The following is a 15,327-nucleotide window of genomic DNA, read 5'->3' as shown; positions in this document are numbered from 1 at the left end:
AGGAAAAAAAAAAAAAGGAAATAAAAGCTGACTGCAAAACATTTGGCTCTTTTTAAAAAACAAGCGAACACGGGTTTGTGAGTTGCCATGATAATCTGTGTTCTTTGCTAATTATTGGGGGGCGGGGGGACGTGTTTTGTAGTTTTTATTTTGTTTTCACGCAGAAGTATTCCACCTCTCCCAAAGGAAAACTAGTAAAGGAGAAATTAATCTTCACGGCTAAAGCATCAGTAGCTGGATAGATACGTTCTTCTAGACCTTTTTGTCTGCACTGACTGTTGTCCATCGAATCTAAGAGGCTTAGAATCCAAGCTGCTGCTTATTTCCTGTATCCCCAGGAAAGGAAAACTGAAGTGTTTTCAACTTTAATTGTGGGCTGAATTCCAAATTCGGTGATAGTAACAGAATATGTATGAGCACCTTAGAGTAGGTGAAAGGGGGGATAGGATGGGTGTGTGCGTGTTCTGAGAAATGAGTATTATATAGACCCAGTGTCTCCTGGTGTCTGGCTCCGTGTCTGGTCTTTCCTTCCCCGGGGCCTGAGCTCCCGTCCTGGCCTCCGATTCTTCTTCTTCTTCTTTAATCCTAAAGGCCATTGTCGCCACCTTTGCGAGCCCGCATTCCTTTATTCCTCTCTTCCCGTCCTGGTCCATGGTCCTGGTGGGGGGTGGGGGGGGGGCAGGAGGTGATGGGCTGACAGGGATTCCAGGGGCTGGCACCCAGGGCTGGCCGCGTGCTCAGGCCAGCCCCCCGTCCCCGTCTCTCCCGCAGGCTGTCAAAGCCAGCACGGAGGCCACCGAGCTGCTGCAGAACATCCGCCAGGCCAAGGAGCGCGCCGAGCGCGAGCTGGAACGGCTGCAGACGCGGGAGGACTCGTCCGAAGGCATCAAAAAGAAGCTGATGGAAGCGGAGGTGAGTGGGGGGGGTGCTGCAACCCGCCAGCAGCCAGGGGCCCGGGGTGGGACCCGTGAACCTCCCAAGAGCTGCTTCTGAGGGGGGGAGGGGGGAAGGGACGCGCTCCCGCCCCGGAGTGGCGAGAAGCGGCCTCCAAGCAGCTTCCGGAAGGAAGAGGTGCCCTGCGAGCTCGTCCCCGCCGTCCTTTTGCCTCCGGCCGGCCTGTGGCGGGCAGAAGGGGGCAGGCAGAGAGAAGCTGGACCCGCGGGCCCCGATGGGTTCTTGGCCTTCCCTCCAGGCCCCACCCACGCTGTTGCTGACACGGAACGCCAGGGGACCCCCAGCCCACCTCCGCTTGGGCTGGCACCTGGCCTGTTTTCAGAGTCTTGGTCGCCATGGGTAGCGGTCATTTCTGGCTTGCCGCAGGAGGCTGTCACACGCTCACGGGGCCCTTCCCCCTGCTGCGCTCATCTCTTGCCCTCCTTGGGGACCGAGGGGACGAGCAGAGGACAAGCAGAGGTCTGTGGGGTCATCCCCCAGGCCCCGGCCCTCTGCCTCTCCCTGCCCCCTTCCGGGCGGGAGGCTCGCCCGCTGCTCTAGGATGAGGCCCACCCTCTCCCCGCACGCCGTGGGCTCTCCTCGATTCCTGCCTTCTGATCCGCTTCTCTTGGCGGTCACCTCCTCCGGTGACCCGGGCCGTCAGTCCTCTCCTTGATCCGCTCTCCGAGGACCCTGCCGCTCCGGAACTCACGCGGTCCTGTGAACAGAGCCACCTCCCTGGACCCCAAGTCCTTACCCACCGGCCATCTCCGGAGCTGCTGCCCTGCCGTCCAGGGCCTCTTCCTCTTACCTCTGGTCCTCTCTGGGCATTTTCTTTCCACTCTTCCTCCTGTTGTGCCCGGCAGCATAAGCGTCCCGGGCCAGAGTGCAGGGCTCCCTGGCCCCTCGGGCCCCCGCTTGGCCCTTTCGGCCTCCTCCATCTTCCTGTACGCCCGACTCTCTCGGCCTTCGATCCTGGGGCTCCCCCTGGCCAGGCCCGCCCTGCTCCTCCCTGCGCGAGGCTCGTTCTGCAGCCGCCCCGGGCCGCCAGCCGCTCTTGACCGTCTCCTCGATTCTGCCTCCACACCTGCCCGCCCCATCCCAGCCCCGTCTCCCGGGCCTCGCCCCGGTCCAGGCCTCTCGACTCTTCTTGCCCCGCTCAGTTGAGCATCTTCTTCCCCCACCTGCCCCGCCCCCGCCCGCCCGGTGCCTCCGTGTGCTGTAGGCATTCACGTCCCTCGGCTCTTTCCCAAGGGCCCCTCATTGCCCTTGCCGGGGTTTCCTCTTGGTCTTTTCCCTGCCGCCTCTCTCCGTTCTCTGCACGGCAAATGTCGGAATGAATGAATGAATGAATGAATGCACGCACTCTCGTGATCTCCAGGCCCCAGTGCTCTCAATTCGGAGCGTCTTCTCTTCCTCGCGGTTGCCTTGGGGAGCGCCTGAGACCTCCCTTCCCGCCTCGGCCGGGGGCTTCTTGAGGGCGTCTCTTCCCTCGGCCGCAGGCCGGCCGCCCCATTAAAACTCTCTGATTGATTCCTGACCCACAGGAACGCCGCCATTCCCTGGAGAACAAGGTAAAGAGGCTAGAGACCGTGGAGCGTAGAGAAAACAGACTGAAGGATGACATCCAGACAAAATCCCAACAGATCCAGCAGATGGCTGATAAAATTCTGGTGAGCAGGACCCGCCAAGTGGAAAAGCCAACAGCGGCCCCGGGTGGCGCCGCGCGCGGGGCGTGGGTGAGCGTGGAGCCGGCCCTGGACCGGGGAGGCGGCCCCGTCGGTCCCGCCTCTAGACTCGCATCCAGGGCCGAAGGGCGGCTATCTCGGCGCTGGTGACACACATCCTTGGATATTGTTATTTTTAAATTTTTTTTAAAAACTTTTTTTGCTCTGTTTGCTGCTGCCTGCCGTTTTTTTTTGGGTGCAAATGTGCGTGCTCTGTCGCCTGCAATGCATTTTTTTTTTTTTCTGGGAGCGTTGACGAGCGTCTCTGGGCAGAAATTGGTTCCGTTGTTTGGCCACTCACGGCCAGGGCTAGGGATTCTGACCGCCGAGACCGAAGCCCGAGTTCGTGCTTTTGCAGGAGGAGGCAGTGAGTCATGTGGAATTGTTTTTCTCTGAGTAGTATTTGTCACAGATCTGTGCTCGCCCACGCACTTGCTCTGCTACCCCCGGCTATTATTATTAATATTTTCCCCTACTGATTTCCTTAGAGGTAGCAAGTCTCTCTCTCTCTCTCTCTCCCCCTCTCTCTTTTTTTTTTTTTAAGGTGTGTAATCATGATTCTGCTTTTGGCTCTGGTGACCAGATTAGGTTCGGGGGAGGGGAAGGGGGCAGTTCAGATAAGTTCTAGGTTGGCACCCACGAGGGGGAAAGGCAGGCGAGTCCTCCAGTGACTCTCCTTGGGCCTCGGAAATTGGATGCCCCGTTTGGGAGAGTCCCCCTGTGCCCACGAGTGACTCAGCGGTCCAGGAGGCAAGGTGGTGACCAGGGCCACTTCCTTCCTCCCTCCCTTCCTCCCTCCTCCTTTCTCTGTCTCTGTCTCTCTCTCTCTGCATCAGTTCTGGGAAGCAAGTCACCAACAGCCATGCAAACCCAAGCCCTGTCAGCTTAGAGGCCTTGTAGTCCAGAGCCCCGGGCCCCCGACCCGCCCACCACCACCAGCAGCCCACCCGTCACGCCTTTTCGTTTCTGTGTCTGTGTATACTCATGAGTCTGTGGACGCTCTTGAACTAGCGGGCGGAAGGGACGTTGGTTATGTTGTTTGGCTCCAACTCCCAGTCTTCGTGGCTGCACCTGTACACAGGGGCCAGTGTGACTATTATCCGCCCTCTCTGTCCTCTTGTTCCGTCATCCCAGTTTCTCTTGACGGTTGTCAGGTGTGTGAGTTTTATCGTGAGTACGATTAGGCCACCCCGAGGTTCCCACCACCCCTATTCCTTGCTCGGAACGGACAAAGTGGTTAAGTCTCTTGTGGTTGTCTCTCTGTTTAACGGTGATGTGTACATTCATTCATTCAACAGCTAGCTAATGAGCTTGGCAGTGTGCCAGGCCCCCTGCTGGGAGCCCCCGTGGGTGGGGAACAGGACTGAGAGTTGGATCTGATGGGTATCGAAAAAGATACACCGGGGGGCGGGGGGGGGGGGGGGAATGACAACACCAACAAGAATTGCCAAACCACTGAGAAGTCGGTTGGTAGAAAATCTGCTTTTCTGCAGCTTCCTTTGCCACAGAGATGCAGGGAAACGGATCTCTGCGTTCTTGAATTCTGTTTTGTGACCCCCTCATTCCCTGCTAGCCTGGACATGTGGGCTTCCCGTGGTCGGTCTCAGGAAGCTGAGGGGCGGGCCCGTCTTTACGTTCTGCTTTCCCTTCTTGTCCTGTGTGCTGAGGGCTGCGGTTGAGAAAAGATGATCACCAATTTGTGTCTCGCATAAGGGAGCGGGAAGCAGATGTCTCTGTCTGAGCATGACTTGCCCCCTACCCGAGTGCCTTTGTGAGTGGGACCCCGTTGGGCGGCCCCTACACATGGGTCTCAGTGCCATTACATCACACCGCTGCTTGGAAACAGACCCCCTACATGTCCCCTTGTTTTAAAATATTTGCTGGGGCTGGAGCAATAGCACAGCGGGGAGGGCGTTTGCCTTGCACTCGGCCGACCCAGGTTTGATTCCCAGCACCCCATATGGTCCTCTGAGCACCACCAGGAGTAATTCCTGAGTGTATGAGCCAGGAGTACCCCCTGTGCATCGCCGGGTATGATCCAAAAACCCAAAAAAAATAAAATATTTGCTGTCCTCTGGTGTGGTAAGAGCTTTCAGAAACAAGTAATTGGGGTTTTTATTAGAGCAGCCTCTTTTTCCTTTTTGCCTTGATAAATAAAGGTATTGTGGGGTGCGGGGATCCTTTATGCACACAAAGCCCTTAAAGTATGTTTTTATTAATTAAAATCCTGTTTATATTCCACGTTTTAAGACCACATCTGTGAGACAGCAATAGATCTCATGCACCTGGTCTTAAAATGGAATCATCTGATGGCTCCCGCAGCAACGTCAATGCTTGTAGACTCGAATTTCAAAAGCTTAATCAGTACCATTTTATGTGTATGTGAATTTGAAAGTATTCCCCCCACCCCCATTTTATGGGCATATCCTGTATAATTTCCTCATGCTTCAAAATTCTCATAATTACTTCCACTTCAAAGAAAAATTTCCTAATAGTGTGAAAAGATGAAAACTTGGAGTAATGACTTTTGATATTAGTAATTAACTAATGGGCCCAGATTCATAAGAATTCATGTAAATGTGGATATCTGCATTGAGAGAATGTCCCTTGAATTGAATGCTGCCTTTCCAGTTTGCAGATGAAATGGTACAATTTTCAAATGAATACAAATTTTATTTAAAAGCAGAAAAACTTAATAAAGGAAACGAACATTATATTGGAGCTATTTTTATTACTCCAAATTCCCTTTCCATCTTTAATATGTACGCCTGCATATTTGCGTCATGATCAGTGTATTTTATGTTTTGCTTTCTTCTCATTAATCTTGCGCCATGTAAACATATTTTGTGAACAGCTCCAGATAATTCACTTCTTCTACTACCACTCAGTTCAAAGAGTGTTAAGCCAGAGTTAAAAGAAATCATTCAAGTCTCTGTGGAAATTGTAACGTTAGTTCCCCTTCTGGGGTAGGGGCTTCCTGAGAGATTGTTTTGTTAATGGGGAAAATGCAAAATCTTTTTGATCATCACCTTAAGTCCAGTTGACTTTCAACGTACAAGAAAATCCAGGCTCCCTTTTTAAGGTCGTTTGGCAGAGGAACGGGGCGCGGGCCCCGTAGAGCGGTCAGGGACTTGGTTCTGTGCCCGCCTCTCCTGCAGTGCCTTCCGCCTTATTTCTCCGTGCAGAAGCGGAGAGCTGTCTTTGCTGGGCCTGATCCTGGCAGCCCATCAGCTCTGTGTGTGTGTGTGTGTGTGTGTGTCTTCTTGGGTGCCCAAGGCGTGTGTCATGTATGTGTGTGTGTGTGTCTGTCTGTCTGTCTCGGTGCCCAAGGCTCCGTGAGGGGCTTCCTCTGCCAGGGGGTCCCTCTGAGTGCCAGGAACGAAGGAACGGCTGCCTGTTGCGTGTGGCGCCTGTGCCCTCACTCCTTTTCCTATGAATGTCTCACGCGTGTTGCGTACGTCCTGCCCGCCGCACACCTGACACTCTTCTTTCTTTCTTCGTGTCCAGGAGCTGGAGGAGAAGCACCGGGAGGCCCAGGTCTCAGCCCAGCACCTCGAGGTGCACCTGAAGCAGAAAGAGCAGCACTATGAGGAGAAAATTAAAGTAAGACGCTCTGTGGCCTTTCCCGGCCGCTCCCCCTCTCTCTGCGTGGGGGCTCCGCGCCACTCTTTGCTTGACCGAGTGATTGATGGGGACAGATGACCTAAATCCGGGCACGGGGGTGGTGGGGTGGCGGGGTGGGGGTCACACCTGGAGATAGAGGTGCCCACGGTTACTCCTGGCTCCTGGTTAGTGCTGGTGGTGCTTGGGGGACTTACCGGATGCCAGGGATCGAACCTGGGTTCGCCGCATGCGAGGCCAGCGCTCTCCCCATTGTACTATCGCTCCGGCCCCTCGGGTAAAGTGTATTCCGGAGGGCTCTCTACAGTCTAAGCAGAAATTCTCTCTTCTCTTTGACAGCATCGTCCACTTTAGTTCTAGAAAAATGCTTTGACTGGGGATAGAATTCTGAGTTGGCACTTGTTTCTTGTAACATGCTTTGAAGATATCATTTGGGTTTGGCTTTCATTACTGCTGGAGAAGCCGGCCGTCGTTCCGGCGTGCTACTTTCTTTGGAAGCAATTCTGTCCTTTTCCTTTGATGGCTTTGCATTTATTTTTCTTTTTTTGTACCAGCTTTAAGCTTTCTAAAGCTTTACCTTATTGTGTCTAGATGTGGATGTTTCTTTTTGTGCCCAACCTGAGCACGTTGGCATTGAATATGTTGATACTGATTCTGGAAAATCACAGGGAATTATCTTGAACATTGCTTCTTCCCCTTTTGTCTTTTCTTTCCTTCTGAGAATTGGATGAGGTGGGTGTGAGATCACGTCCAGTTTAGCCTTTTTTTTTTCATGTTTTCCATATTTTCCATTTTCCATGTTTTGCATTTCTTTGTCTCTAATTGCTGCACTTTGGGTAGGTTCAGATTGGTTTTCTAGTTGATTGAATTTACCTATGTAATCCACAGCCGCTGAATTTTAAATTTCAGCTACTTTTTTTCTAGATATTCTATTTGCTCTCCTTTCCTCACTTACTAGATTAGTGGTTTTGACTGCATTTCCAGTGGACCAGCGTAAGTTCACCCATTCCCTGTTGGTCCGTGGAAAAGGTATTTACGCCTCACAGAGTGATTTTTCAACAGCTGTGATTTGCAGGTGTGCAGTGGTCGAAAACACTCTAGCAGGTCATTTAAGATTCTAGACGTTTCCCCCTACTTTCTTTTTAAAGCATTTCTTTGCTCTCTTGGCAGACAGTAAGCATGGTTTTAGGATGTGGCTCGTCACGCCAGTGTCTGAGTTTCTTGGGCTGTTTCTGTTCCGTGTACTTGGCTCTTCATGACACCCGTGTCCACCTGCTGTAGGATAACATACCCTCAGGCTCTCCCCCAGCCGTGCCCCCTGGCAGATGTCTTTACAACCTGTATCGCTGCCCACTGGTCATCCTTGGGAGTCAGTGAGTGGCCATTCGTGGAGGCTTTGAATGAACGAGAGTGTCCACTGCAAGGCGTGGCCCCAGGCTCTGACTTCTCTGTCATCTGGACCCTTGAGACTTTCAGAAAATGAAATGTAGGGGCTTTAGACATAGTACAAGGGCTAAGATCCTTAACCAGGTTAATCTTGGTTTCATCCCTGCCTCCAAATACGGTCTTCCGACACCTCAGGAGAGAGCCCTGGTCACAGAGCCGGGAGGGAGTCCTGAGCCCCACTGGGAGAGCCCCTGGCCACACAGCCCTGTGCCCCTCTTATCTCTCTAAGATTGTTAGTCTCACTTAAATTTTACTCTGTAATCTCTTACTTTCCTACCAATGTTTAGGCCCCTGTGGTGAAAGGTTTTCCATATTTCTATCTAGCTTTTAAAATCATGTTTCTCAGAGTATCACTGTATCACTGTCATCCCGTTGTTCATCGATTCACTCGAGTGGGCACCAGTAACGTCTCCATTCGTCCCAGCCCTGAGGTTTTAGCAGCTTCTCCTTACTCATTTTTCCCAACAATTGGAGGCTCTTTTCAGGGTCAGGGGAATGAGACCTGTTATTGTTACTGTATTTGGCATATCAAATACGCCAAGGGGAACTTGCCAGGCTCTTCCATGCAGGTGAGATACTCTCGGTAGCTTGCCACGCTCTCCAAAAGGTTATATATATATATATGTTTTTTTTTTTTTATAATGAGGGAAAATATGTTCACTCATGCTTGAGGCTCACCTGAGCATGTGAAAAGCGGCCTGGAGCGTGGTGAGGTAGTGGAGGTCGGCTGCCAGGGCTGGGTCCCTTGGGGTGGGGAGGGCCCTCACCTGCCCCCCCCCTCTGGGGCACCCCTGGTGCAGAGTCTGGTGGTATGGTTATGGGTCACACCCACAAGCCACCTCCTGCTAGCGCCGATAATCTCCTCCTCGGCCACCCAGTCTGAAGTCAGCTACCATCTTAAATCCAGTAGCGCCTCCGTTACTGAAATTGCTTTATTCAATTATTATTATTAATGAAGTTGTGTGAGTGTCAGTCTGAGTTGTCCCTTTGAAAATCACACCACGTTTTCATCCTGACATTGGCCCAAGCCTTTCATTCCATCCTTAGGGTCTTGGAAATCGGACATTGGGAATAGCATCTCACCGATGGCCTCCTTCCCCTTCCAAGTCGGGCATTGAGCATCAGGCACCTCTGACTTGTGTGACGGTCTCGTTACTGGCTGGGCGGGTCCCATCTGTGTCTCGGAGGCGCGTGCGCGGACCTGCTCACACACAGCATCGCCACCTCCACCTGCCCGGTCACCACCTCCTGCTCCTGTCACTTCTGACTGCTTTCCCTGAAAGAAAACAAAGGGAGACAACCCAGAGGCGACTGGGTACTTCAGAGTACCCAGAGTCCTTCAGCGTGACCCCCACACAGCGCACCGTCTCTCTGCTCAGTCCTCATGGTTTGGCTTCCCAGTGGCCTCTCACCTTTTCCCTTAGAAATAGATGGACTCTCGGGGCCGGAGCAATGGTCCAGTGGGGATGGCACTTGCTTTGCACACAGCCCACCCAGGTTCAATCCCCGGCATCCCTACGGTCCCCTGAGTACCCAGGAGTAATTCCTGTGTGCAGAGCCAGGAGTAACCCCTGAACATTCCCTAGTGTGGCCTAAAAAGCCAAAAATGAATTAATAAATAAATGGACTTTTCAGAAAAATCATGAGAATATGCCCAGGAGGCCACTGGCCCCTTTGCCCAGTGAAAATGACCCTTTGTGTGACCATTCTCTGATCCACACGATGAGAGTAACTTTCCCGCCAAAAAAGGGCCACGTTCTTCTTTTTTAAGTGGGGGTGGAGGGGACATCTCAAGCGGCGCTTAGGAGGCCGGGAGGTCCCCTGTGGCAAGACCGGCCAGCAGGCCCGTGATCCCATGCTGGGGCCCGAGGGTGCAGTGCCACTCTGGCCCTCTGGTGACAGAGATTGCCGGGGTCACATCCGTTAGTGCTCCAGACCTCCAGGGCTGAACCCAGTGACGCTCGGAAGGCTGCTCAGTGCCAGGCATGGGCCCCAGCGCAGCCATTGTGAGCCACGGCCAGTCGTCTGCTGTCCCCCCAGCCCGCCATGTTCTGTCCTGATTGACGCATGTCACCAGTAGCATCTCTCTCCTCAAACTCCGGCTTTTCCCCATGTATCACTTTTGTTTGTCCTTCTGCCAGTGTCACCCGATCAGAGCCTAGACGTGCCCATTCCTGGTAGGAGTTTGTCTCTTCTGGCCCACATTGTTGCCAGCGTTTGGGTCTGGCTGGAGCAGAATCATCCGGACTATGCACCGCACTCCCTTAGTGGGATGAGATGTTATGGGGTCTTGTAACTGGGGGCTGAGCTATAGGTCACAACCAGTGGCGCTCAGGGGTCACTCCTCATGGTGCTGGGGGACCCTGCGCGGTGCTGGGGGTCCCACCAGGGTCGGCGTTGCAAAAGACACGTTCCAGCCCCTGTGCTGTCTTCCGGCCCCTCTGCCTCTGTTACGTGGGATGGACTTTTACAGAGCCTAGAAAATGTTGGGGAAAGGTTTGTTTTCTTCTCTCTCGCCCAGATGCTTTCTTTTTTGACCTGCCCCGCTTGGGGTGTCCTGTTCCAGCCTCTCTGAGGCCGTTTCAGGAATCATTATGATCCTACCCTAGATTCCAGCCTTTTCTTGTTCATAATTTTAGCCTCGCGCCCTGACATCCAAGCGAACGGTCACTCACCCTATTGAGCCACTTCCCTCCGCCCCGACCCCGGCCTTCACCTTTTGTTCTCCACCAACTCTCCTATTTTTTTTTTCCACCCACCAGTTCTAGTTGAAAGCCCTCTTTGAAATCTGTCCTCTCCTTTTCTCTACCCTGCCGACCCCCTCCCTGTGGACGGACTCTTTTTCGGGACCGCGGCCCCAGGAGCCACGAAGGCCCCCTGCACAATAGACATTGTGGGGGAGACAGATTTCGGTCCCACCTGTGACCCCACCTCTTTGAGCTCCCCCGGTATCAGAGGCATGTGGGAGTCGCCCGGAGAAGCAGGGTGGGCGCTCCGTGGCGGGCCCCACCGGGGCCCGGACAAAGCCGTGGCCAGCTCTGAAGTCCTCCTTTCTTCCTTCCTTTGGCACTCGGTGGTTCGCGCCACGGCCAGGGCTGTGTGCGCCTCGCGGGGTGCTGGATCCAGCCAGGGGATGTTGGCACCGCCACTGTTTCAGTTTATTTTTTCCTCCCGGGAACAGTAGGTACTTAGAGTGGTGCTCTCAGTACCAGGCGAGAACATTAGATTTCTCTCTCTCTCCCCGGGGAAGGTTTATCTTTCCAGTGATCATTTTTCTTTTTTTTTCCCCCCAAGCTGGATCAGAGGAAGGAACCGAGGAGAGAGGCTTTTCTTTCATGCTGTTGTTTCCAGCTCTCAGCTCTCCACCTACTTCCGTGGGGAGCAGGACTCTCCTGGCCCTGGCCGGTTCCGAGCCTCAGCCTTGGCCACACAGCCCCCCCTCCCGACCCTCTGCCCAGAGTCGCAATCTTGTAGACCCTGAGAGCAAGCAGGGCTCTGGGAACTAACAGTGTCTTTGGCGCTATTCACACTGGCCCCGGGTGTAGACCACAGACTCTGAGATCGCCAGGGGGATTCTTTTATCCCCCTCCTGTCTGAGTCCTGCCCCCCGTCTGCCTAGCTCTTGGGGTCTTTTTGTCTGCTGGCTCTAAGGGAAGTTCTCAATTCTAAGGCCCCAACCTGCTCACGGACGCCTGGTGGTGACGCTTCTCAGTCTCCCCTGGGTGGGTTCGCAGACCTCCTCATCCTTCCCCGCGCGCAGGAGGCGGCCTCCCTGCCCCGCTGCCTTCCCCCCTCCTGCCCTTCCCAGTGACTCCGGGGCCGGTGCCCTGGGCCCGTCCGCCCCGCTCAGCTTCGTCCCTCCAAAGGAGGACAGGCATGCAGGCTTCCCCCTTTGCTTCCCGAAGGTGCTGGACAATCAGATCAAGAAAGACCTGGCGGATAAGGAGACCCTGGAGAACATGATGCAGAGACACGAAGAGGAGGCCCACGAGAAAGGCAAAATCCTCAGCGAGCAGAAGGCGGTGGGTACAGGGAGTGGCTGAGGGGGGTTCCCTGCGGCCGCGCCAGGACCCCACTCCCAGGGGGTCTGTGTCCATGGCTGCGTTCCACGTTCCCGTCTTTCTGAACCCTCTGCGCTGGGTTGCTTTGTCCCTTCCTCCTCTCTCAGGGCAGAGGTGGGGGTGGCTCCCAGTGCCCAGTTTGTGTGTTTTTTTAATTTGTTTGTTTGGGGGCTCATTGGTGCTCAGGGCTTACTCCTGGCTCTGCACTCAGGGATCGCTCCCCGCAGGCCTCAGAGAACCATAGTGTAATGCCGGGGGTCGAACTCGGGTTGACTGCCTGCAAGGCGAGGGCCCTACTCACTGTGCTCCTCCCTCCAGTGCTCAAGTTCACCTCTGGGAACTCCCGCCAGCCTGCCGTCAGCTAGACGCATTCCCCCCCCCCCCCCCCGACCCCTGGCTTAACGCACTAGCGTCTCTCCAGAGGGGGTGCCCCTGGGGTCTGGCCGTCTCCATCCGGACCCTCATGAGACTTTCCCCCACAGAGTCTTTTTTCTTCCTTTTTGGATCACACCTGGCGATGCACAGGGGTTCCTCCTGGCTCTGCACTCAGGAATCACTCCTGGCGGTGCTCAGGGGACCCTATGGGATGCTGGGAATCGAACCTGGGTCGGCTGCGTGCAAGGCACACGCCTACCTGCTGTGCTATCGCTCCAGCCCCTCCCCCACAGAGTCCCAAGGTGGGTGGGGGGCGGTGCGGAGGAGCAGGGTTCCGTTTTAACTCAGCACCGGCCCGGAGTCCCAAGAGTCGGGCCCTGGGGGAGACTTTGATGTAGAGAATCTAGGACAGTGGTGGCCAGGTGAGAGGGACTCACTCGGAGAGAGTGACGACCCGGTGGGGAAGGAGAAATGGGAGCGGACCACAGGCCTCTGCGGGCTCGGGACACGGGGGCCCGCCGCACGCACGTCACAGGCCTCCGTGGGTACTCAGAACCAGGTCCCTGTGTTTGGGCGGCGACACGTGTGCACTCGAAGCCTCTGGTCCCAGGGCTGGGGCGGCCGCATACAGCGGGGAAGGCACTTGCCTGGCCTGCGGCCAACGGGGTTCCATCCCGGCTCTGCACACAGTCCCCTGAGCACCGCCAGGTCTAGCCCCCCGCCCCCGCCCCCTGCAAAACACAGAAACCAAAACCCCCCTGTGGCCCCAGCCCACAGACTCTCCGCGCCCCTTGTTTCCTCTGCCCCTGTGGCTGGCAAGTCCCGCTTCGTCTGGCCCTGGCCCACGCAGCCCACGTCAGGGCGTTGCTGCTGGTGTGGCTGTGTGAGCTGACGGGCGTGCTCTGTGTTCCAGATGATCAACGCCATGGACTCCAAGATCAGGTCGCTGGAGCAGAGGATCGTGGAGCTGTCCGAGGCCAACAAGCTGGCGGCCAACAGCAGTCTGTTCACCCAGAGGAACATGTGAGTGGCCGGGCTGGGCCCGCCCAGCTCCCTCGGGGCTTCGGCCCCGTGTTGCGTGGCCTTACCCTGGTGGTCCCAGTCTGGCCGGAGCTTGCTTCAGAGCTGGGTTTTCTCTAACCGCCTCCCACGGCCGCCAGGTTCCAGAAAGCTTCCTCTCCCTAGAGCGTCTCCTGGTGTGTGTGTGTAGAGTCCTTCCGAGGCATGGCCCCCCCGGAATTAGCCCCATCGGGCCATGCTGTTAGTTAAGTGAGGGCCCTGGAGGGAAGCGTGGGCTCAGCCAGGACTGTCTGTGTCCCGGGGGCCCTTTGATTGCTCCCCAGAGCACAACCATCCTTGGGATTGGAGTTCCTCCCCTGAGAGGTCTCTCCTGGGGACGGGCTGCCTTTTGGCCCCTGGGTCAGTGAGTTCCGGATACTTGGGAGCCGTTGGGTGGGGAGGAGAGTGAGGCCTCCAGCGGCAGGAAGCGTCAGCACCGTCACCCTGTCTCTGGCGACCGTTAGTGAGCAGGAGGCTACGCCTGTGCTCTCAGGAGGCCCGTGTCCACTCTCTACTGTGAAAAAAAAAAAAAAGTTCTATGGAAGGAGTGAAGTGCCAGTATCCCTCGCAACCCCTTGACCCATACACACCCCCCAGCCCCCAGTCCCTCTGCTGGGGACGCCCACAGCTCACAGGGTTTCTGTCACCTCGAGGGTCCGGGCTCGCTTCTAACCAGACTCCGCGCTTGCTTGGTCCCCGCCACCGCCCCCCCCAGGAAGGCCCAGGAAGAGATGATTTCCGAACTCCGACAACAGAAGTTTTACCTGGAGACTCAGGCGGGGAAGCTGGAGGCCCAGAACCGGAAGCTGGAGGAACAGCTGGAGAAGATGAGCCACCAGGACCACACTGACAAGAGTCGGCTGCTCGAGCTGGAGACCAGGCTGCGAGAGGTGAGGGAGAGTCAGGGGGGGGGCCCTCCTGAGAGGGTGCGCTGGGGGTCTGAGATGAGGGAGAACGGGAGCCGCCTCCTGAGAGGGTGCCCTGGGGGTCTGAGGTGAGGGGGGGATGGGAGCCGCCTCCTGAGAGGATGCGCTGGGGGTCTGAGGTGAGGGAGAGCAGGGGGCGGGAGCTGCCTCCTGAGAGGATGCGCTGGGGGGTCTGAGGTGAGGGGGGAGGGGCACTGCCTCCTGAGAGGATGCGCTGGGGGGTCTGAGGTGAGGGGGGAGGGGCACTGCCTCCTGAGAGGATGCGCTGGGGGTCTGAGGTGAGGGGGGAGGGGCACTGCCTCCTGAGAGGATGCGCTGGGGGTCTGAGGTGAGGGAGAGCAGGGGCAGAGGGCGCCTCCTGAGAGGGTGCCCTGGGGTGGGGGCCGCCAGCATGACTCCGCTCCTGAGCAGCCCGCTGCTGCCGCCCACGAGGTCAGCTTGGCCTTCTCGATGGGTCTGTGAGTTGGATGGTGCCCAGAGAGCGGCGCCCGCCCCACAGTCCCCAAGCTCTTCCAAGAGGGGATTTTATAGGCAGGGAAAGCGGAAGGCTAATGGGAAAGGGACTGTTCCATCTGAGGTGACCGTCCTTGGGGGGGCCCGTCCGCTGACCGTCTCCTTTGGCTTCTCTGAAGTGAGAAATCGCACCTTGGTCCCAACCAATCAGAGAATTCCTCGCCCACCAGTTCGGACCCCCTTTGGAGGAAGCTGCTCCCCGGAGGGGGGTGGTGTTGAAGCCCTTCTTCATGTAGGGCTTCTGTCTGGGGGGGTCTGCACGAGCACCTCAGGTGGGGGCACGTCCTTCTCCCCAGGGCTTCTGTCTGGGGGTCTTAGACGGAGGGGCGGGGGTGGCTTTGCATGTTGATTTTATTGCTTTATTTGGTTGTGGGGCCACACCTGGTGGTGCTCAGGGCCTGCTGCTGGCCCTGCGCTCAGGGACACGCCGGGGACTCCCCAGGTGCTGCTGCTCCTTCCTCTTCTTCCTTTTTTTTTTTCTTTTTTTTTCTTTTTTGGGTCCTACCTGGCGATGCTCAGGGGTTCCTCCTGGCTCTGCGCTCAGGAATTACTCCTGGCAGTGCTCGGGAGAGATGTGGAGGATTGAACCTGAGTTGGCCGTGTGTGAGGCCAACACCCTCCCCGCTGTGCTATTGCTCCCGCTCAGGTGCTCCTTAAACCCCCGGG

The 15,327-nt window shown here is 56.1% G+C and overlaps 1 protein-coding gene across 1 annotated transcript in view; it reads left to right on the top strand.

Moving 5' to 3' along the window:
• Positions 1-15,327, top strand: part of CIT (citron rho-interacting serine/threonine kinase) — a 168,524-nt gene that overhangs the window by 95,239 nt on the left and 57,958 nt on the right. Inside the window, exons 16-21 of the mRNA XM_055147097.1 lie at positions 772-912; positions 2,481-2,606; positions 6,168-6,263; positions 11,633-11,749; positions 13,077-13,186; positions 13,938-14,112. Coding sequence (XP_055003072.1) covers positions 772-912; positions 2,481-2,606; positions 6,168-6,263; positions 11,633-11,749; positions 13,077-13,186; positions 13,938-14,112 — 765 coding nt within the window. The remainder of the gene's footprint in view (positions 1-771; positions 913-2,480; positions 2,607-6,167; positions 6,264-11,632; positions 11,750-13,076; positions 13,187-13,937; positions 14,113-15,327) is intronic.

This window comes from Sorex araneus, chromosome 9 (assembly GCF_027595985.1).
Source record: "Sorex araneus isolate mSorAra2 chromosome 9, mSorAra2.pri, whole genome shotgun sequence".
Lineage (NCBI taxonomy): Eukaryota > Metazoa > Chordata > Mammalia > Eulipotyphla > Soricidae > Sorex > Sorex araneus.
The sequence above is the reverse complement of the archived record's forward strand: the minus strand, read 5'-3'. Positions and strand labels throughout refer to the sequence as shown.